The sequence below is a fragment of the Salminus brasiliensis genome, chromosome 19 (assembly GCF_030463535.1).
Source record: "Salminus brasiliensis chromosome 19, fSalBra1.hap2, whole genome shotgun sequence".
Lineage (NCBI taxonomy): Eukaryota > Metazoa > Chordata > Actinopteri > Characiformes > Bryconidae > Salminus > Salminus brasiliensis.
Window position 1 is genome coordinate 11957554 of NC_132896.1, and position 22134 is coordinate 11979687.

The 22134-nt window shown below is 43.9% G+C and overlaps 1 protein-coding gene across 4 annotated transcripts in view; it reads left to right on the forward strand.

Annotated features, from left to right (window-relative positions):
• The window catches only part of mid2 (midline 2), a 153610-nt gene extending 131706 nt beyond the window's left edge, over positions 1-21904 (forward strand). For all 4 annotated transcript variants that reach the window (XM_072663615.1, XM_072663613.1, XM_072663616.1 and 1 more), the window contains 3 exons: positions 9126-9287; positions 18706-18913; positions 18996-21904. In XM_072663615.1, the coding sequence (XP_072519716.1) occupies positions 9126-9287; positions 18706-18913; positions 18996-19398 (773 nt within the window). In that variant the 3' untranslated portion in view covers positions 19399-21904. The remainder of the gene's footprint in view (positions 1-9125; positions 9288-18705; positions 18914-18995) is intronic.
• The last annotated feature ends 230 nt before the right edge of the window (positions 21905-22134 follow it).

Here is a 22134-nt window from a genome sequence, read left to right on the forward strand (position 1 = left end):
GGGGACCAGGCACTTTCCTCTGAGCATGTCGGCTGCCTGGTAGCTGGCTTCAGAAGGGGACATATGTTAAGCACTTACCCTCCTTAAGTCTGGCACATTACTAGTGCTAGGGGGAGTTATGAACTGGTTGGTTGACTGGCACTACCAAATTGGTATTTAGTATAACTACTAAGCTACTTAGTAATGCATAGCTAGGCAAAGAAATCATGGCATTATCAGCCATAAATATACCGTTCAACAACTTGTCAACATCCCAACAGCCCCATCTAAGCTCCTCCATTGTAAACTAAGTGATGTACAGTACATACATTCTCAAGTAATGTTTGAGACGCTTAGCTCTAAGCTTTTTGCCTCAGAGCTTCGGAGCCTCAGGGCAGCTTTGTTTTAATCACACTCCTTCGTTTGTGCCGTACCGGCAGGCAGCGTTGTTTGGTTTTTTTGGAGAATAGGTATTGAGGTCGGTGTCCAAAATTAGAATGTGATCTGCTACAGCCAGGAATGCGCTCGTGCAGTAGAGGATAAGATCGCTCTTTACGTAAGTAAGTGTTAGCCCAGTGGAACAGCTTCTCTGCCTGCTCTGCATTATATAACCGAGCTTCTAGTAAGGTTTGCTTTCCAGAGGGCTCATAGCACACACGTTCAGTTTCCCTGCTTCTGAAACACACTTGACTCACATTAAACGATTTATGACCACCTACATGTTGAGCCCTCCATCGCACCTTTCATTAACGTACGAAATACAAGGTCCTGCTGGAGGAGATAAAAGCGCTGACATCTCGACATCTGATCTGCGAGAGATCTTGGCTGACGGAGCCGCCGCTGTGCACGAGCGAAAGAAGGTGATAACTGCAGACGGACCAGGGAGACAATACTAGAGTGGCACTCCAACAGCAGCGCCTGAACACTCTCTTTTTTTCTCTAATTGCCTTTCACCCTGCACCCCTCCTTCCTCATTCCCTTTTTCTCGTTCACTCGTTCATTTTTTTCCCTCTCTCTCTCTCTCTCTCGCCCTCTCTGCTGAAGTGGGCTCCAGTTATCGTGTTACTGTAGCACAGAAAGCAGATTCCTTTCAGCTGCTGATAGCCCAGAGACCCGGGAACGTGGCCACTGCTGCTGCAGCCTCCTCGGAGAATTCAAACGGAGAAATGGAGAGGAATGCTTTCCTCTCAGACTGATGACATTCTTACATTGCTCTGTGGATGCGAGTGCTTAAGTGAGCCGCTATCTGGGTATTGATAGCATTTGCCTCTCTCTCCCATGAGGAGAAACATGAGCCCTTTCCTTTGCTCTTGCATGGCCTGGTTTGTTCACAAATACCTTTCCATTCTGAAGCTGCTGCAGATAGGTCACAGCTGTTTTATTCATGAGCAAGATTTATCTTAAGCTTGTATTGATTGAATAAGAAGAATTAAGCGTAATTTCATGCTCTCTTCTTGGCAGGTAGATTACACCTTGAATGAACTAGCGAGGAACCGCTTTGAAGCCATTTAAAAATACTTAGGAGTGCAGGCTGAGCAGATCTTTCTGATTGCGTTTGAATTATTAGTCATTATGACGTTTTAAAACATTTGACAGCTCTGCCCACTGCAGCCTTTTCAGCTGGTGACCTCCTTTTTTTCTCTACGTCTAGCGAATTAAGTGACTAAAGCCTAGGATTCTAGTACTTCTGCTCCAGATAACATGCAAATGGCTATAGATTCGCCTTGTCCTTCCTGCATAGGTCAGATATGTGCAATTACACGTTCGGCACGGACACAAAGACACCCCTTGGTGGCTAATTAAAAAGAGCTGAGAAGACAGCTATCTCAGCCAGACCTCATGCTAATGGGGTAGAAAGAAGGAAATGAAACACTTCCTCATCGTGTTGTTCAGGAATTGCACTCTTCCAGGTGGACCGTTTGGCCCCAGCATGGGAAAAGCACAACAGCGGCTGTTGAATTTTAATTTCTTTATTTATTTGGTTTATTTTCTGTCCGTTCAAGTGAAGGTGCCATCCTGGCATCAACCGCGATTGCATCTGACGTGAGCTAATGCTCTTTACTCCGCTCTCATTGTGAGGCTGATTGATAGTGATCCAAACTGCCAGACCGGCATGCTAACTGGGCAGCAAACGGAATGGAGGCGCTCCAGGCCTCGGGGGAGCGCTCCAGCCGGACCGTATAATTTGACATGCTTGTCCTCACCTTAGGAAACATCCGCATGTCTTCCAGGAAGGCTGTGCCAAGTGGAAAGGGCTAGGTGAGTCAGGGTCATCAAGCACAATGCTGCACGACACCAGCTACGGCGGGGCTGACTCATCCGTTCGCTTGACGTGTGCAGATTCAGGGTAGAAAACACAGTCCAGGCCTGTCGGTCTGTTAGCAGGGTAAACTGTGTAACTGTAACGTGAAATGTCTGCCTTGGGTAGGACGGGGTGGGTAAATCACACAGGCAGCGGAGCTGTGGGATCGGTGTGTAGCTGCAGGTGGCTCGTACCTCTTTAATTTAATTTAATAGTTTAATCACGCTTTAAAGGTTCGTCTGCCGTTTTGACCTCCATCTTACGATGTTGCTTTTAATTTCCACATTTGCGCATGACATCAGGAATTACTAAAAATAAACATAAGATAAGATAATCCTTTATTAGTCCCACAGTGGGGAAATTTTCAGTGTCACAGCAGAAAAGGGCTAGCAAGACACTCAGATGCAAAAAACTTAGATAAATTACCACTATATACACAAAAAGCAAGAACAGTATTATTTATAGATTATTTACACATAAGTAACACAAAGGTGAAAAAGGACACCAGGCAATAAGAATGAGAAGTCTACAGAAGCTATAGGAAGTCTAGAGAAGAACTTTGCATTAGGAACAAATTACAGTGGAAATTTTGGAATTAAACATCAGACTGTTTGTAAAAAAAAAAAAAAAAAGTCTGAGGGAGAAAGAAGTGAGGCTGTCACAGCAGCATAGAATGGACAAAATCGCCCAAATAAGAACTGAAAGCCATCATTCCACTGCCGAGAAACCTGCAGAAAGCTTTAGCTAAGTGCACCATTCCACTGTTTTTCCACAATTTGCACACTTTAGGCTCTGATACTTGTCCAATGAGGTGTTACTAAGTACTGATCATTCAGGCTGTCCAAACCTTTTTGAAAAATAGTAATCTTGCTAAAAATATTCAAGAAATATCTTGAATGACCTTTATACCATGTAAAAATCAGGTCATCATTTACTCGCTTAGCTGCTTAACAGATATTTTGCCTGGGGTGCTCCAACTTTTGCATTGATGGGTTTCCATCCAGTACTTCTGGAATGAGTTGGGGAGTTGGGGGTGAGAGGGCTGGATGGTGATCATCCAACATCCTGACCTCACTGACGCTGTCGTCACTGAATGCAATCCAAATGCTCACAGCAGTTTTTCAAAATCTAGTAGGACAGTAGAGACAGTTACTCTTTTTTAATACCATTGATTTCAAAAGAAACAGAATGCATGAGCAGGTGTCCTGATACTTTTGTCCATATAGTGTATCTGTTAGCACAGGATTATAAGGGCTGTGCGTGTAAGGTACAGATAATCCATTCTGCTGTGGGAATTCAGCAGGCACAGTTGACAAAGTGCGAAGTCTGCTTCACACTTCATTCCTCCTGCTTTGCTAATTATTCATCTCTCTCTCTATCTCTCTCTCTCTCTCTCTCTCTCTCTCTCCCTCCCTCTCTCTCTGTGTAGCAGGTCAATCAGCGCACAATTACATCAGTCATTAACAGTGCTCAATGAGGTGTCTGATTAGCCGTCAAGTTAATAATGTACACATGATGTCACTGTCCCCTGTTCAAAGTTGCTCTGCTCAGCGCAGGCTGCAGGGAGGCTTTTCCTGGCTGTACTTGCGATGCCGTTGTCCGCGGCTCCTGCCAAACCATGCCTCTTTGTGCTACAGATATTCATAAGCTGGGCTTTGGAGGTTTGCAGGAGAAAATGGGAAGAGAATAAAGGCAGAGTCTGTCGAGGCCACCTTTGATAGGGGCTAGAAGCCGCGTATGATGACAGTGAGTGTAAGTTTAAGTGTAAGTCCAGAGTTGGATTGGGAGAAATGCATGTCCCACATATCTGCATACAAACATAACAGTGATAATACATCCGTTCATGGACACTGACTTGCTTACATGGAAGTGCATGTGCATTCAAGAAAACACACACACACACACACACACACACACACACACATAAACCACACAGTTGCAGCATCAAAGGCTGGTTTGGATCTGCCGGCAGGGGCGGGAGCAGCCGCACACACCCCTCATATGTTGCCTCATTTTTCTTCAGCCTTTTATCTGCCTACAGACACACACACACACACACACACACACACACAGTCTCAGATACACAGACACACACACACTCACAAAGTCTCTGGGAGCACTGTTCGTACTGGCTGCCCCCTTTCCAATGCCACATTCACTCTCGTCGGCCCTGCTTTGAAGTCATTCAGACAGTGTTCTAGACTGTGTGTTAATAATATAAAGAGCATATCGGATTACCCAAAACTACAATATCTGATTCATCAAGTAACAATATTAAACACATATTTGATGTGTTTCAAGGAGGACAAGTGATGCTCTTTTACTTTTACATTTTGTTCAGTAGGAAATGTTAAAGAGATGCCTCAGTTCTTCATTAACTTCTGCGTGTCTCTCTCCCACACTCTAAACCATTTAGCAAGCATGGCCCCACCAGCGGGATTTGCCACGGCTGGTCCCTGGCTGGTATGATCCCACCGGTGGGTTTGGAGTGTAGAATGGTCCACTAGGTCATGGGACCAGCTTTCTTTACAACACAGCCCAAACACAGCAACACCTGATTAAATCGAGTTTGCCGGTCAGACCGGTCCCAAACTTGCTCATTTTAAGCTCTTTGTGACAAAGAGACAAAGAAGTGCATCTAAAATGCTAGTTAAACTTAGTGTACTGGTTTAAACTGTGTGCTCAAGATGCACTCAAATGATGCGTTCCCCTCTCTACATGCTAAAACAGCACGGAAAGGTTTTGCTTAGCCTCTGATAACTTAACCACTCCGTCACATAACCTCAGAAGAACATTTCAGACATTAAATGCATGCCAATTTATGAGACTACAAATAAACATGGCTGCCTTCACAAGGTTGGAGTTATTCTCTAGCTTCTAACCGGAATTTTCTGTTCCACCTTAAATGGTGCAGAAGCTGCGGGCAGCAGAATGTAACTGCTGCGTGTTTGAAGGTGGAATATCAGCTTTCATGCTGCCAGATAAGGCGTTGCTTCAATCTTTTAAAATTCACATTAATCATATTTAACATTCTGTATCAGTGAGATCCAGTGAATTCATGAATCGAAGTCCTGAAGTATCACTACTTCATAAAAACAGTATTCATGATCTGATCTGGTCTGAACAGTTACTGTCTGCTGATCTCTCACGTCGTTCTACAGATGAGTTTCAGACGCACAGTCTAGAACTCTTCATTCTGCTCGTGCCACAGAACTCAACTCTCTGCAGACCGTCACTAGATTTTAGCAGTTTGCTTCGCCTTGCAAAATGGGCCTTGACCGGGGCTGGAAAATAAAAGATTAACTTGATACAGGCAGGAGCTTGGGGCTAACTTAGCAATTAGCTGGCCTGCTAACACAGCTAACATAAATAGTATACCTAGGGTGTGTCCCAGTTGCATACTAATTACTAGGTTTGAGTATCAGGGATTTAGTATAGATAAATGTGTCGAAGTCGAGTATACGCTGATATCCGAAATTCATAACCAAACCAGTCGGTTTCTGAGTGTGGTTACAATGGACACTATTACCCCACAATGCAATGCGAATCTGAATAGTGATTTCTGTGATACAAGGAGATCCAATTAACACCAACAAGTGACTTGACTTTCTTTTTTAAAAAGTGGTTTTATTTATGTTTTATTTATTTATATTTAAACATTTTATATGCTGTCATATTGTCATTATATCAGTGGTATAGATGGCCTTAAAATAACAATTACATTGTTTAACGCAATTATTTCTGGGACAATATATCGCCAAAAAATGATCATGACAGGCCTATATATGAGTGGTTGGGCCAGTGGGTGATTGGTTGTAGCTCCTCTTACATTAGCACTTCCACTTTGCACAGAATCGCTCATTTTTGCAAATTCCACTGAACTAAATGTAATTTTGCTCTTCAAAATTTGCCAGCCAAGGCCTGGTGTGAACATAGCTAAGCCTTGCGATGTTCTAATCTGTCAGGATGCTCTACTCTCTGGCGTTATTTTTGATAAGTTAAGAGTTTATATTTACAAGCAGGCGACACTATTACTTATACATGCAGTCACCAGTGGCTGAATTATTCAGAGGATGCCCTTGCCCAAGGCAAGATTTAAGTCCAAGCTGAAAGCTTTGCTTTCACAAGCCATAAGGCAGTGGTGAAGAAGAGTGTGCTTAGATAGACATCCTGGATGGGTCTAAGGTGCTCTATTTATTAGTGTTCAGAAAAGGGAGCTAGTGTGATGAACATGTGTGGCGAACATTTTGGGAACTCTGAAATCTGTCACATTCCTCAACACAAATAGTGTAAAGTAACAAGCTCTTACATTAAATGTTTAAAGGAAGTGCTAGCCTACCAATGCTTTTTGAAATGACTTGAGTATGTGCGTATTGTTTTTTAGTATGTTCATGATGACATTCTAGACTGTGATTAGATGACCATTAGCATGAAATCAGTTGACCATTAGCATGAAATCAGACCTTTGGCTGAGATCAGACCTCTTTTGACCTTGTTTATACCTGGTTACTTTATGGATTGTATCTGGATAAGGCCAAACCATATAAAAATGGAAGTGTAAACACAGCTATGGAGCATTTAACAGATACAAATCCATCTGATCACTCCAACCACTTCAGGTGGTCTGAGATGCATTTTAGCAGTGTACTGACTAACCAGAGAAACATTCGACTACCCAGTAAATGCCTGTGGCTAAAATCTTATCAGGATACAATACAGATACTAGTCAAATTAAGTGACCAGGTATAAACAGGGACATTTTGATCAGATTTGATGGTTTGGCTTCTAGTTAGATTAAAAGGCTGCGTGGAAATGAAATGGAAAATTCAGGTATGGCTTCATTTTTACTTTCTGAACCTGAATTTTCTGTCTACAGGTTTGAATATGTGCATAAAATGTATACACCCTGAAATTATGTCTTTTTTGGCTGGGATTTTATTACTACTTGTGTGAAATAAGCATTTTGTAATAACTACTCCGTTGTCTCGGCTTTGAGCATGCTGTTTCTGGTTTCTGCTAACATTGGTTTTAAACCAGAAGCAGCTTGGCCACCTGCAAATCCGAATGATAGCTCAGGAGGGAAAATGTGGTGGGAGTGTATTAAGAACTTGGTTCTAGTGACATGCTGCTCTCGCTACAAAGCACAGAAAAGGGCAAAGACTTCACAGTCACATTTAAACATTATGAGAAAACAGTCACAAGAAACATTATGTAGCATTTTACCTTAAAAACACTCATTTTAATGCTTCACTGACTTCTGCTGCTACTGCTTTAGCTTGCGTTCCTATGTTTAGGGGAAGTTCCATCATATTTACCATCATAAAACTGGCGCTGTAGCTATTGCACGTTCTTTTATGTACTGGCAAATAGCTCCACACCTAAGATAATGGCAATATTGTCTGTTTGCAGCATATCTATGACAGTGGCATGAGCAGAAATTATAGAATGGTCTCAATGCAGTGGGCAGATATTGTACTTTGTAGGTGTGTGTGCTGCTGCATGCTCAGTGGAAGGTGTTTATAACACACACATAGAGGGAGCACTGGCAGTGTGATTTGTATTGATATTCCCTGAAGAAATTCTCTCCCCTTGAGAAATCAGGCTTGGGGGTGTTTATACCAAGCTCGGTTCACCTGCGGCACACGTCCCAGAAGCCTGCTGGGACTGATCTACTGTATATATATATATATGTCTGCTACACACTTTCTCAGATGGAACACCAAAAGTCCAGGCAAGGACAGCCAGCTTTGGCTAGGTTCAGTTTTTTAAGCCTCATTGCTCAGTTCAAGCCTGTCATTAGTAACACACTTGTGCTCTGAAACAAGCCTCGTGCTTACATCCAAATCTTCAACCTCACAGGAATGAAGATAACCAGCAAACAAACCGTCTAGAAGCACAGGTCATTGTTCCAAAGGTCATAGCTGTTCATTATCAAAGTAAGATGGTCAGATGCATTGCCTCCTGCTACATTAATGCTAAATGATGGTGAAAGTTAAAAACCAGCTTTACATACCCAGGATGCATGTAATAGGATTACAGTCACATCACTCAAACCCCATTCCGAGGTGGTCACAGAGTTACGTGGCTGGACATGCCACAGCTGTAGTAGCAATAGGTGAGAAAACATGATTCCAGTAGGGTACTAGAAAGACATCATAATTGGATCTCATCTGGTAACACTGGGGACACATTTTGGTGAAAAGTGTAAATGGAATCTGGCCAAAGTATATCCAGATCAAATCCTAGCAGGAAACCCATGTTAAGATTCATTTTGTGTAACTGACTGATTTGAACAGTGTATGGCTGTTACAGTCGAATGTTATTGGACTTGCAGGCTGAACTCACCTATTACTAGGGGAATAACTGTATACATATTAGTACAGACTAATACAGGTTCGGTGCATGCAGTCATACAGAGAATACACAGTAGCCAATGTGCGAAGGTGGATGAACGGGCTGCAAAACCAGCTTTCAAAAGTGCAAGGTCCACTTGTAAACTTTTAGCTGTAAAGCCTTAGCAGGTTAGCAACATGCCATGCTAATCTCAGCACAAGCTGATATGGCGTCTGCACAGACCAGTGCAAATGACATACAGGAGCTAGCAGACGCACCAGCTTCTTATAAAACAGTATCAGTATGGCTAGCTGACTGATGAACATGACAAAACATGCAGTCCAGTCAGTAGAGCTTTGGTGCTATGGATGAGGGAGGCTTCACACCTGTGGCACTCAAATGAGCCAGAAAAATAAAAATAGCGAGTTAAGTACACTCACTTAACAAGGAGTGTTTTTTTTTTCTTCAAATTGTTTTAACCTCTTTTCCCCTTCTCTCTCACTCTCTGTAGGTTTGTACAACTCAGTGGACAGTTGGATGATCGTGCCTAACATCAAGCAGAATCACTACACTGTGCACGGCCTCCAGAGCGGAACCCGCTACATCTTCTTTGTCAAGGCCATTAACCAGGCGGGCAGCCGCAACAGCGAGCCGGCGCGTCTCAAAACCAACAGTGAGTCGTCCTCTCACCACACAAAGCTTCTTATCGCATGAGCAGCCTGTCTTAAAGCAAAAGAAAAATAATAATTACCTTCACACAATCCTTAGAACTATTACATATTTGTCTAATCTTAGATTACACTGTATGTTGATGGGTTTTTCTGAAAAAAGAAATCAGTTATCAGTGTATCTGAATGTAAATTGCCTTCTTCAGAAGCTCACCTCCAGAGGATAAAGGATTAATATGAATTACTCTCTGAATCCAAAAGAAAATTGCTGTTTAAAGTCTAATCGGAAGTAGTCGCTGGTGTATACCCAGTCTGAGAACCTGCAGCAGTAAATGTGACTTGAATCCTAAACCAGCAGTTCAGGTGCATCAGTTCAGCGGCTGAGCAAATGCTGTGGATACACACGTCGAACGCGTCATATGTTCGTCCAGGTTGCTCACTTATATGATCTGTCCGGAGAGCTCAGTGCCCGTTTAGCATGTGCATATATATGTTTGTCCAGGTCCCTCACCTACTTGCTCTGTCCGGATGGCTCAGTGTCTGTTGAGTGTGTGCTCACATGTGTTTGTCCAGATCCCTCACCAACACAATCTGTTTAGATAGCTCAGTGCTCATTAAGTATGTGCACACGTGTTTGTCCAGGTCCCCCACATACACATCCTGTCTGGATATCAGTGTTTGTTGAGTGTGTGCACAGGTGTGTTTGGCCAGGTCCCTTTCCTACACAGTCTGTCCTGATAGCTCAGTGTCCATTGAGCCTGCACACATGTTTGTCCAGGTCCCTCACCCACGCAGTCTGTCTGGATATCTCTGTGTCTACTAAGTGTGTACAAACATGTGTTTGTCCAGGTCCCTTTCCTGCACGGTCTGTCCTGATAGCTCAGTGTCCACTGAGCTTGCACACATGTGTTTGTCCAGGTCCCTTTCCTACACAGTCCGTCCTTATGTGTGTTTCTGCACATGTGTGTTTGTCCAGGTCCTTCCCCTACACAATCTGTCTGGATGTCTCATTGTCTGTTGTGTGTGGGCACGCGTCGTTTGTCGAGGTCTCTCACCTACAACCTACGCAGTCTGTCCAGATAGTTCAGTGTCCATTGAGTATGTGCACAAGTGTGTTTGTCCAGGTTCCTCACCTACACGGCCACACCTGGCCCTGCTTGCTGTCACCCAGAACTCGATCACCTTACAAAACGCCCACAAGCAGCTCTCTGGCTGACACCATTCAAATGCATTACTGTATCAGTGGCTTTGTGCCACCCTGAAGGGGGGTTTGGGGGTGAAACGCAGGGAGTCGGGAAGCAGTAGTTAAAGCTTTTCCTCCTGGCCCTTTTTCTCTGTTTCCCTTTGTCTCTTTCATTCTCATCCTGAGATATCACACCCTGTGGCTTCAAACAATCGTCTTCCTTGCTCACCCTCAAACTGTCTCTCTCTTTCTTTCTTGTAGAGTTCGACTTTGTCCTGTTCTTTCTCTTATTGAGTCTCTCTCTCTCTACCGTTTTCTCTTTGTTTCTCTTCTTCTCTCTCCCATCACGACACTTCAAGCAACCTTTAGTCTCTTAATTCTTGCTTTTTCTTTTCTTTTTCCTCCACCTTCTCTTTCTCACTTCTTGTCTCTCTCCTCTCTGACTCCCTGGAAGAGAGAGCTCTTACAGTAGTGTAGTATGTGGACAGTTGATAAGGTACAGTCACATAAAGCTAGACACCACATCCACCCACACCCTGCTCTGATCAAGACAGTGCTGATCTGCAATAGCTGGCATGCAGATCAGCAGCCAAGCACTAAGGATGAATCTGAGACATAGAGTCTCATCTAGTTCAACAGACCTGGTTCTGTATGTCTGATGACTTTACTAAAAACCTGATGAAAAACCCACACTGTACGTCCAAGTGATTGTGTAGCCTTTAGCTATTTTAAGTTGCACCTATTGCTGACACAGATGTGCAAATGCATGCACAAAGCTTGTCTAGTACCTGTAGAGAAGTACTGCCAATAAAATAGGACTCCCTGGAGCAGATAAACATGATCCCATTGTGGCGACACCCTAACCTCACTAACGCTATTGTTTCTGAATGCAATCAAATCCTCACACAATGCTTTAAAATCTAGACGAAAGCCTTCCCTGAACAGTAGAAACTGTTACTCCAACAAAAAGAGGGTAAACTGTTTCTTAACATCATTGATTTCAGAGGAAACAACGAATGAGAAGGTGTCCCAATACTTTTGTCTATATAGTATATACATGGTTTCATAGTTCAACAGCGGCTCATTCATCTTAATGCCTGCTATTCATCTAAATTTGAATCCCGTCAACAGTCCTCCGTCGTCTGAGGATAGTAAGGCCTCCCTCTATGAAATTGAAAAGGAGGAACACAAAATATGCAGCTAATTTACTAATATATTTAAAGCGAATTGAAAAATGTATTTCTGACCAAACTGAAATACAGAACTTTTGATTAAACTAACTTGAGTTAACTCACAAAATGTTCTGTATTCAGTTACTGTAGCATTTTAAGTTTGCCCTCCTTTCCATTTTTCTACATTGCACTGCGGACACACTGCTAACACTAGACCGTATTTATTTGGAGTCATGTACATTCAGTGCATCACTTTTTCAGTGTAGACTCTGCTTCATCAGCCACAGCAATCAGATTCCTGTTTCATTCAGATTAAACACTGTCAAACATCCTGTAGCGTTGGGTTGTGTTTGTAAATACCTGCTGGATGTGAATGGAGCTGGAGGTAAAGTGCTGCATGGCAGTTATTTGAACTTGACACTCCGCATGCTTGATGAAAACAGACGTTAAAGGTGATGCAGCAGGCACCTGCTGTAGCGAGCTCTCATCAGAATGTCAAACTGGACATGTTACCCCAGCAGGTGTGTGATGGTGGATTTGTTGGCCAGGAGCATTGCCCCCTAGTGCCACACGCCGGCCTGTAGGCGCGCCAGATCATCTGGCCATGGTCTGCCCCAGCTGTGCCTCCGACTCATGTGACCGCCTGCGTGTTCCTCATCTGTTTTCTTGCTCTCTCCCCATAAACAACCCTCAGCACTGTCTTACTGCATCATGAAAGAGCTTTGCTGCTATTTAAAGCCATTTACATAAGCTCTTCCTGTTTGATTCAGAAATTCATAACAAGCAGGCCCAGAAAGTGAACCCAGCCCAGTCAAGGCTCCACACACACTCATTAGTTTTCATCGACTCTCTCTCTGGTCAGACAGTTTAAGTTTTCAGAGTTTAGTTAACCCTTTATCACTCCAAGGCTTAAAACACACAAAGAGGTATTACTCAGTAACAACAGGGACTTCCTTGGTAATAGAAGTCTGTAATAACACTTTCAGCCCCTCGGCGAGCTATAGGCTGTTTAAGGGGTTCATAGTATGCTTATTTTAAACAACCGTACTATCAAATTATTCATATTTGTAGTAGCTTACAGCTTAATGCAGTAAGCTGATATTCAGCCCAAAATAAATTCTCTATGAGGGTAATATACTGCAGTTAGCAAGACCTTGCACTGTGCAAACTGTGAATGCTGCAATTATCACAAACCTGCCACAAATCAGGACAGGTATCTCAAGTGGACTTGCTTCTGTGGTTTCTGACTGTATGGGCCAGTTTCCCAGATTGAAGTTAAGCTAAGAGATGCCCTGCAATGGACAGCTGTATAGTCGGATAATGAGAGTTCGGTACATGGAAATGACATATCGTAAACCTCAAACACTGTTGTGTCCTCCTTCAGAAGAAAATCCAGCAAAACACTGGAGAGCATGCACCGCCAGACTCTGCTAGTTATGGGAATACAGATTGTACATGAACCAGTGCCTGTGTTTGCAGAAGGGGAGCTCAAACTCAGGACATGAAAAAGTGAAAGCCACTGAAGCAAACAGGGATCTGTGCTAGGCTAAAAGCTTACATTAGCCTCCTGAATTTTACAATGGGTTTTCCAAAGTCCACTCCCTTGAAAACAAGCTGGACTACCTCAGCTGACAGGCAAACTGTACCGGCTTATTATTATTATTTAGGAAAGCCAGACTCATGGAAGTAAGTGGGTGCTATTCTAAGAGGACAGCAACAGTATCCAGTGTGACTCGGGAAAAATGACAATTAATAATTACAATGTTTTTGTTACAGTTAAAACTATGCTATATAACAAGGCTTCTGTGAGCAGTCACCAGTGCTGTGAACCAGCCAGTAAAAGCAGAGCTTATCATTCTTTTCTCACAAGCCCCCCCCTAAAAGGAAAATAACAGGGTTGTAAATAGGCTTGCAATACTGCAATAGAGTAATATTTGCCCTAAAAGTCACCTGCTATTCATACATTAAAGAACAACTTAAAATACTTAATCATTTATTTATTTTGAGCGAAAAAGAAAGATTTTCAGTGGTAGTTCATCATAAGCATTTTACAATTACCCTATCCTATAAGGCATATTTTGTTTTATAAAAATGGACCAATATACAGACAGAAACCAGGCACTTTCCTCACTTTCAGTCAGTTTCTGTCTCTGCAGCCATGATCAGGTAGCTGTAATTTGTGAAAAGTGGAGCTTCTGGCGACTCTAGCATTAACTTGGAGCCGCCCTGGCAGCAGCCCCACTGAATTAATGATGATGGAGAGTAGCGGAGTGTGTGTTTGAGTATACGTGTGATAGATGTGGAGGGTTGTGAGCTACCCATCCACCACTGCCACCATTTCTCTTCGTTTACTTTGCCCCCACACCCCTCAGCCCATAGCCAAGGCTAATGCAACAGCATGCCTTAAGAGCAGCAAGCCTTGCCAAAGGGAAAAGAGGAGACATCAAATCCCTTTTTGCAAGCTTGTGTGACTGAAATCAAAGTTTGGTACCTGCAGCTGGAACGTGGTAATGGGATAACGTGTTCAGCAGGCCAAACTGTGGACCATAATACAGGCAGACTCAGCGGACGAGTGCAGTCTCCTGGCTCGGGCTTCACGCTTTAGCCACAGGATCAGAGCAGGTTAACTTACTTCAGTCTCAATGAGGAAAGCTGCTTACCTTCTCCATCCAGAAGAAGCTTGCTCCAGGGACACTCAGTCAGGCTGCAGCTCCACTTAATAAAAATAAAACCTTCCTAAATGGTTCTTCTTTTTTTTGTACAGAAGAACTTTATGTGGAGGTTCTTCAAAACATCAAAACCGTTGCTTGACCTCATTTATGAAAAGGGTTGCTCTGAAAGGATATTTTGGGAAGTTTTGCTTCCCAGAATGTTTGTGTCTCTGGAATGACTGTGCTCCATCCAATACTTTTAGGATGAGTTAAGGGGTCGGGATGAGGTGAGGTGGTGATCACCTAACATCTTGACCTCGCTAATGCTCTTGTCGCAATCAAATCCTCACAGCAATGCTCCAAAATGCTCAGAAGAAACAATGCATGAGTGGGTGTCTCAATACTTTTGTCCATTGCACTTACTGTGTATTTATGTGGATAAGCTCCACAAGAAGTGCAGTATGTACATAATCTAATGGAATCTCACTGTCCACACCATTGTGTGTGTGTGTGTGTGTGTGTGTGTGTGTGTGTGTGTGTGTATGTTTTCTATAATACGCCTCTTGCTCTGATTAATCAGCACTGCAATGGCTGCTGACTACAGATGAAACTGATATATGAGAACTATCACATGACACTCCGCCCTGAGGGTAGCTATGTTTACTTGTTGTTAAAAGGTCTCCCAATAATATTTACTCATAGAGTGCACCACTGACATCCCTCAAGTTGTCAGCAGCCCCCCTGCCAAAAGCCCTCGCAGGCTGCTGCCGCTGCAGTCACTGCAGCTCTGTGCGGCTCGCCGAGCGAAGTGGAGCGGAATGACATCAGTGTGTTTCTCGGGCAAAGGCTGACCGCAGCAGGAGCTCTCCACACAGATGCGGTCTGATCTCTGTCTGATCTCTGTCTGATCTCAAATCACTGCACAGCAGTGGAGCGGTTTGAGAGTAGAAACCGCTGGAATGCATCACGGAAGGCTAATGGTATCCATAACAGTGGTTCAGTGTTCATCTTCAATTATGCTTTACGTGAATTATGCCTGAGAAAGCCTACACAGTCATGTAAGCAGCAATTAATACGTTTTCTAAATAAACCTCCACGATCATACGCAGACATTTAGACATAAATGAGAGTAGAAATGGGCAGAAACTGTCTGAGATTAAAACAAAAATGGATAGTCAGTAATCCTCTCTCTGAAGGTGGCTCCTTCAGCGAACCCTGAATGATAGCATATTACCGCCATTCTTTAGCATAACTGACGGCGGCGTTACTGTTTGACAGCAGCTAACAAAGTCTACAGTGTTCTTAGTCAGCATAGTGAGATTTATGCACTTCGGAATCTCAGCCTGCAGCTTAAAAGTGCCAAGGAATGCATTTACAGCATTTACAGAAGTTGGGTTTTTTAAATGTATAAATAGTATGTGGGGTGGGGTGGTTGGTGTGAAATACAACAATTTACAGTTAGCTTTTAGTCTTGCCGTTACTCACATCCCTGGGTTTGCCTTTTCTGAGTTCTTACGAGGCACTATATAAACAAGCCGGTTCTTTCTTTTCTGAGGTGTGTTTAGCTCCAGTTTGAGGGAGCAGACATTGAAGAAAGCGAGCGTTAGCTTTTAACCTAGCACAGATGGCTGTTTGCATGTCGAGTTTGAGCTAGCCTTTGCAGACACTGGCACGGGAAATGCTGTGGTCACGGTGTCTGGTTTGCTTAGCAACATGTATTCCTATAACTCTAAGAAATAACAAGTCTGGTGGTGATGTGCTTCTCTTCAGTATTAGCAAGACTATATTCTCCTGAAGTCGCTGTCGTGTCTTACCAGCTTTGACTAGTGGGCTGGGTTTAAGTAAATGTTATGGGGTTGTAAATATTAACAAGTCAAGACTGTTAGGATGAGGTTTGGGGTTCAGGAACTGGCTTGTTTTCCAGGTAATGCAGGATTTTCTTTTGAAGGTCAACATTAAACATCGTGGCCAGAAATGTATTGTATACCTATGTTGCATTTACACTTAACAAGTGTGCTTCAGTACCAAAAATATTCTGAGTTGAATTAAAATATGTTGCTGGTCCCTGCCATTCTGATCCACCCTGACACCACCTGATCTAGGTTATGGGATTAGATACTGTTTATGTGAAGCAGTGATAACCTCTCTCTATAACACCTGCTTATTTAACACCTTATTTTATCTCAGACCTTTTCCATATACGTGAGATTAGCAAACCGCAGCCAGTGGCACAGCATCTGTGATGATTCTCTCAGTGGCCACTACGTGAAATGAAATGTTGTGGCCAGGGGCACCAAGCAATAGGCCTTGTCTCCCCTTGAAAGTATGTTACAGCTGAAAACAGTAGTGGCAGCCTTCTGGAAGCCTGGGATCTCTCAGTACATCCATCCATTCTTACAGATAACATTATGTGAAACAGTGTCAGAAACCACATAAGCAAATCTGAGATCACTTCACAACTCCACGTGCTTTAAGCCAAGTGTGGGATGATTTAGACAGGCCGTTTACACAATGCTAACAGGCAGGGTATGAGATTTCATTGCTTGTTGGCTACATAAGGCTTGTGGCTTGAGTGCTACATTTGGAGAAAGCAAAGAAGTGTGTAAACTGTTCCCCTATTCCTTTATAGTCCAATTCAGTAGTCGCACTGTACAAGCCTATTTACCACCCTGTTATTTTCTTTCAGAATGAAATACACTGATTGTCCTTTGATGGACTCATTTTAGCTTTTACTGGCTGGTTTACGGCACTGTGACGCCAGAAAGCAGCCCAGCTTAGCCTGGCCTAGCCTAGCCTAGGTTTTAACTTTAACACTCTTCCAAAATTGTATTTGGAGTAATTAAAAAACTGTAAATTCCCAAGCTGTCTCCTTAATATTAGTTACCATGCATAATCATGTCTCTGTCCACTTATTCCAATTTACATGCATTGTCAACAGTCATGTTTGGTTCCAAGTCCCTTGACACCTGCAGGCCAATTAAAGCATTTATATAATGGGTGTCTTAATTAAGATAAACATGCATTGGTGTATGGAATACTTAATGAGAGGGTGCTCAGAGTAACCTTGTCCTCATAATGCAAATCATCTAACTGCATTATGAAGCAGGACTGAATGCTGGCTACCTTTTTATCATTTTTTCATTTTCTTTCTTATTTATTTTTTATTTTTTTGGGGGGGGCCCGGCTGCTCTCAATTGGCTACACGTAACGAAAAAGCACCAGAACTATTTAAATCAAACGAAGTGGAATGGAATACAAAAGACTTTAATGTCCTGGTTCTATTCCCGGTTGTGCCGGAACACAATGCGAGGAAAATACTCTTCCCTTCCGACTTAATCAGCACTTATGTTTTCACGTTGAACATGTTCTCAGATCCCTGTAGACCTCACAGTGTGGTAGCCTCTCCCCGGCTCTCTGCAGAGTACTCCCACACAGTCTGTCGTTGGCCAGCACCGTCGCTGTGTAGACTGAATTGCACTATTTTATTCCACCTTTCTTGTCTAAAAGGTGATGCTTTATTTGCCGTGCTGGGCTAGAAGTGTTTTGCTGCGTTTGCACTTGATGTAGCCCATCTTGCGGATGTGTGTGTGTGCGTGTGTGCGTGCGAGTGTGTGTTTGTGCATGTATTTCCTCAGCTCCCTCACAGACACAGTCCCATGGAAAGGCATGACTGTGCACGAGTGTGCGGGGAAGGCTGCGCTCGCAGTGATAAGCAGTTCAAAGACGAGAGCACATTAATGGAATTGGCTTGAAGCAGCAAGCCGCTCGCGCGTCTCATAGCCGGGCACAGTAACCCACTCTCTCCGGCTGGGAACGAGGGGAGGGCAGCTGATTGTTTTGCGGTATTGGCGCTCATTAGCTGGGAATGAGAGAATTGGCTTCGGCTCCAAATGAAATGTCAAGGCCCAACCTTCTCTCACAGCTCATTCCCAGGCTCCTGAAGAGAGGAGTGGGAACGCTCATTGGGACTATCCTCATCCATGCTTCTCCTTCTCTGCTTTTGACCTTGCGTTCTCGAGTTAAGCCGATAGCTAAAATTTTAATTCTGTGCGAGGCGTGGACCGTACCGCTGAAGCACACTCGGGACAGCTGCGAAACCAAGTGAAGTACCTTAATTGTCACTTATACCTGATATCGCATCCCTGGAGCAGACAGGGTTTGCTGCCCTGCTCAAGGGACCAACAGTGGCAGTTCAAGCTGCCTGGGTGTTGAACCTGTTAAACATGTGATGAATAACCCAGAGCTCTGACCACTGGGCCACAAGTGTATCTGTAGTATTTGTTCATTTATTGCTATTGATTCTTCCAAATTTAGTCAATTCCTGATTAAATCCCATGGTCCAAACCTCTCACATACAGATCCCCATTATCTGTGTTTCTAATCGATATGTACATGGTGTGCTGTTTTCTGTCCACAGGCCAGCCTTTTAAACTGGACCCAAAAACGGCCCATAAGAAGCTGCGCCTGTCCAACGACTGCCTGACCATGGAGAAAGACGAGAGCTCTCTAAAAAAGAGCCACACTCCGGAGCGCTTCAGTGGTACAGGCTCCTACGGCGCTGCCGGCAACGTCTTCATCGACAGCGGCTGCCATTATTGGGAGGTGCTGCTGGGAGCCTGCACGTGGTGAGCGACCCTGACTGATGCTAGCTGCTTCATCTTTTTGTTACCCAGACCTGCAGCATTCTAAACTCGCTTTCTCCTGCAGGTACGCCGTGGGCGTGGCTTACAAGTCAGCCCCGAAGAACGAGTGGAACGGAAAGAACTCGTCGTCATGGGTGTTCTCACGCTGCAACAACAACTTTCTGGTGCGACACAATGGCAAGGAGATGCTGGTGGAGGCGTCACTGCAGCTGCGGCGGCTGGGCGTGCTGCTGGACTACGACAACAACGCCCTCTCCTTCTACGACGCCATGAACTCGCAGCACCTGCACACGTTTGACATCTCCTTCCTGCTGCCCGTGGCTCCCACCTTCATGATCTGGAACAAGTCAGTGATGATCCTGTCCGGCCTGCCCGTGCCCGACTTCGTGGACTGCCCCGAGCAGCAGGACGGCGGCTGCCGGCAGCAGGAGTCACCCTATAGCTCGGGCCTGAAGGGCTGCAACTGAGTTCTGCAGAGTTCTGGAAACTCTCCTCCCTCCAGGGCCTGAAGATTCTTCTACTTCCCTCTCCTGCTTCCTCAGCTCTGGCTCGGCCCTCGTGTTTGATAGTAGGCGCTCGGTTTGAAGGATGTGCTTAGCTGCCCCTGATAATTGCAGTCCTAGACTTTGGTGACGAGTCGTGATGGAGTGGAAGATCTCTTAATGGAAACAGTTAATAGAGGGTGATGGCGTATGTAAATTATTTATGACTAATAATTTGATTTGCTTTTTTTTTTGGTCAGTTTTAATGTATCCATAAAAGCACTTTTTAGATTTGAACATAGTGCCCCAGCGTGAAAAAAGACTTGCTTTGGGACAGGGCTGGACATCCTTTGGATAGAATAGAGTGGATTTATCTTCTATAGAAAAAAAAATAAGAATATTAATATGATGTTTCTACTGAGGTTAACGTTGATTTATCTTGACAAAGCTAAAACTCACACTTTTTCATATTCAGGGAGAACAAGGTGATCCTTTTCTTTGCGTTTCGTCTGGACACTTATGGCATGATGCGTATTTCCTCTGTGATTTGTTCCCACGCTATTTGCTTTCTTGTTTTTTCGTTTTTGTGAACAGCATGATGGTCCCACTGGTGATTCTAGACATGTATCGATACTGATCCGTATAGTATTTTTACTGTAAAACAGAAAAACCCATTCGTGGATGTTTCCCACCATGTACATTCAAGATCACTGTGGGGCTCCCACATACAGACTCAGTTGGACAGTTGAAAGGAGGATCAGATTAGTACATCCTTTTATTTGTACCTCAGCAGACCGCTGCGACAGCACGTTTTCACATCCTGGGTTCTGACATTTCGTTAGGCCTCTCCTTTGATAAATACCCTTTCGAATGACCACCCAGAAGCTTATACTAGAGCCTTTTCCTAAGCCCATAATCCATCAGATTTATTTATTTCATTAGTGTTTTATGAGTTCACACCTCGTATGTGATCTTCCTCAGTGCAACAACATTCAGGGAGGAATCGGTGGGTCGTGATGCAGACAATCAGTTGTACTAATGCAGGCGAAGAGGAAAGGTTTGTGTAGCAAGGCGATGTGTATTTGAAATATTGTGTTATACTTAAGATCCTCCATGAAACAGAAGTGTGCGTGCGTCTATCTGAACGCTGGACATTTTGTCCTGGCGTCGGCTGACGAGTAGACATGCTACTGATGCCACTGTCTTGCTGCAGCTGTAGCCACATCATCAGTGGGGTCTCCCCCTCAATCTCTGCCTGCCTGTCTCATCCTCTTTTCGTCTTTCAGACCCCGTGTCCCCTCAGCTGAATGTACCCCTCGCTTCCGTTCTTTTTCTTTTCAGACTTGTTTTGTACTTCACAGAGCATGCTTTTGAACTATTGGACCAGCGCAGCACTGATGCATGCCCCTCACTCCCTCCCATTGAACTCCGCCAGGGTTCTCTTTCTCTATCAGAGCGGCTTATATCAGGTGTTTACTAGTACTAATGGAAATGTACAGGAGATGATTTCCAGGGGATTTCCAGGCACGGATACGGACAGTTGTAGACTCTCCATCGCCACAAAAATAACTAGAGCCCTTGATTTCTCCTAACACACATATGTGCACCACACCCAGTCATGATACATAGAAGGGCTCAGCCAGCTTTCAGCTGTCCAACATTTCATGCTTTACACTGCAGCCAGCTGGATAATGACATGGTGGACCACACACACACACACACACACACACACACATACACACACACACACACTTGTACTTATGAAAGCAATATTCCTGGCTTCCGACAGGTCAGTTTGAACAGTTTATTTCTGCGGAAAAAATGTGTGGGAACGTCTGTGTGGTGTTTTTGGGATCGATTTGGAATCAGTGAACGCAACGAAGTAACAGGACATTGAAAGCTTTGGAAAAGTTGTTTTTTCTTTCCCCCGAATCGCTTGAGTCTTACTTAGAGGCTGTTAATCTCTGAACTCATCTGACAAGTTCAATCCATTTGTTCAAGTGTGCTTCACTGAGTCCCAGCGCGACATTCCGACCCCAGGTGGAATCACCTCCTTCAATAGTCTGTGCTGTTTTATACAAAAATGCGCTCACGGCGAATGTCCAGCTTAGATATCATTGATAAATGTGTGTTACTGCATATCAGGTTTACAGTTCGCTGTGCATTTCTTTCAGCTTTAGACAGCAGAGTGACAAACTCTTTGCATTTCCACAGCTCTCTGATTATTTTTACATCTCTAGCAAAGACAAATGACGGCACTTTGCTACTTTCAGTCTTTATTCAATGATCAAACACTAGTGTGTTCATCATAACGCTTCTGTTTCAATAGATCTAAGAATTTTAGCAAGAAAAGAATGTAAATCATAGGGGGAAATATTATATAAAATTGTATAATATACAAATATATATATATATATATATATATATATATAGATATATGAACTATTGTTATTTATGTGAGCTGAAGTCCAATTAAAAGTCTGATCCTGAACAGCTGGCTTGCACTGTGTTGTGTTTTCTCTCCCCACCCTTACATTTGTTCTCCTCACAGACAGACTGGGTCTCAAAAAGAGGGGGCCGCTGGTGCCAGGCGAGTGTGCCCATTAGGCTACAGGCATGAGAGCAGTGAGAGAGCAATCAGAGGAGCCTGCTGCACTGGCAGGGCGCCGAGCACCCCCCGGTCAGGAGCCAGGGCATCGCCCATGCTCCTCAGCTGCCACG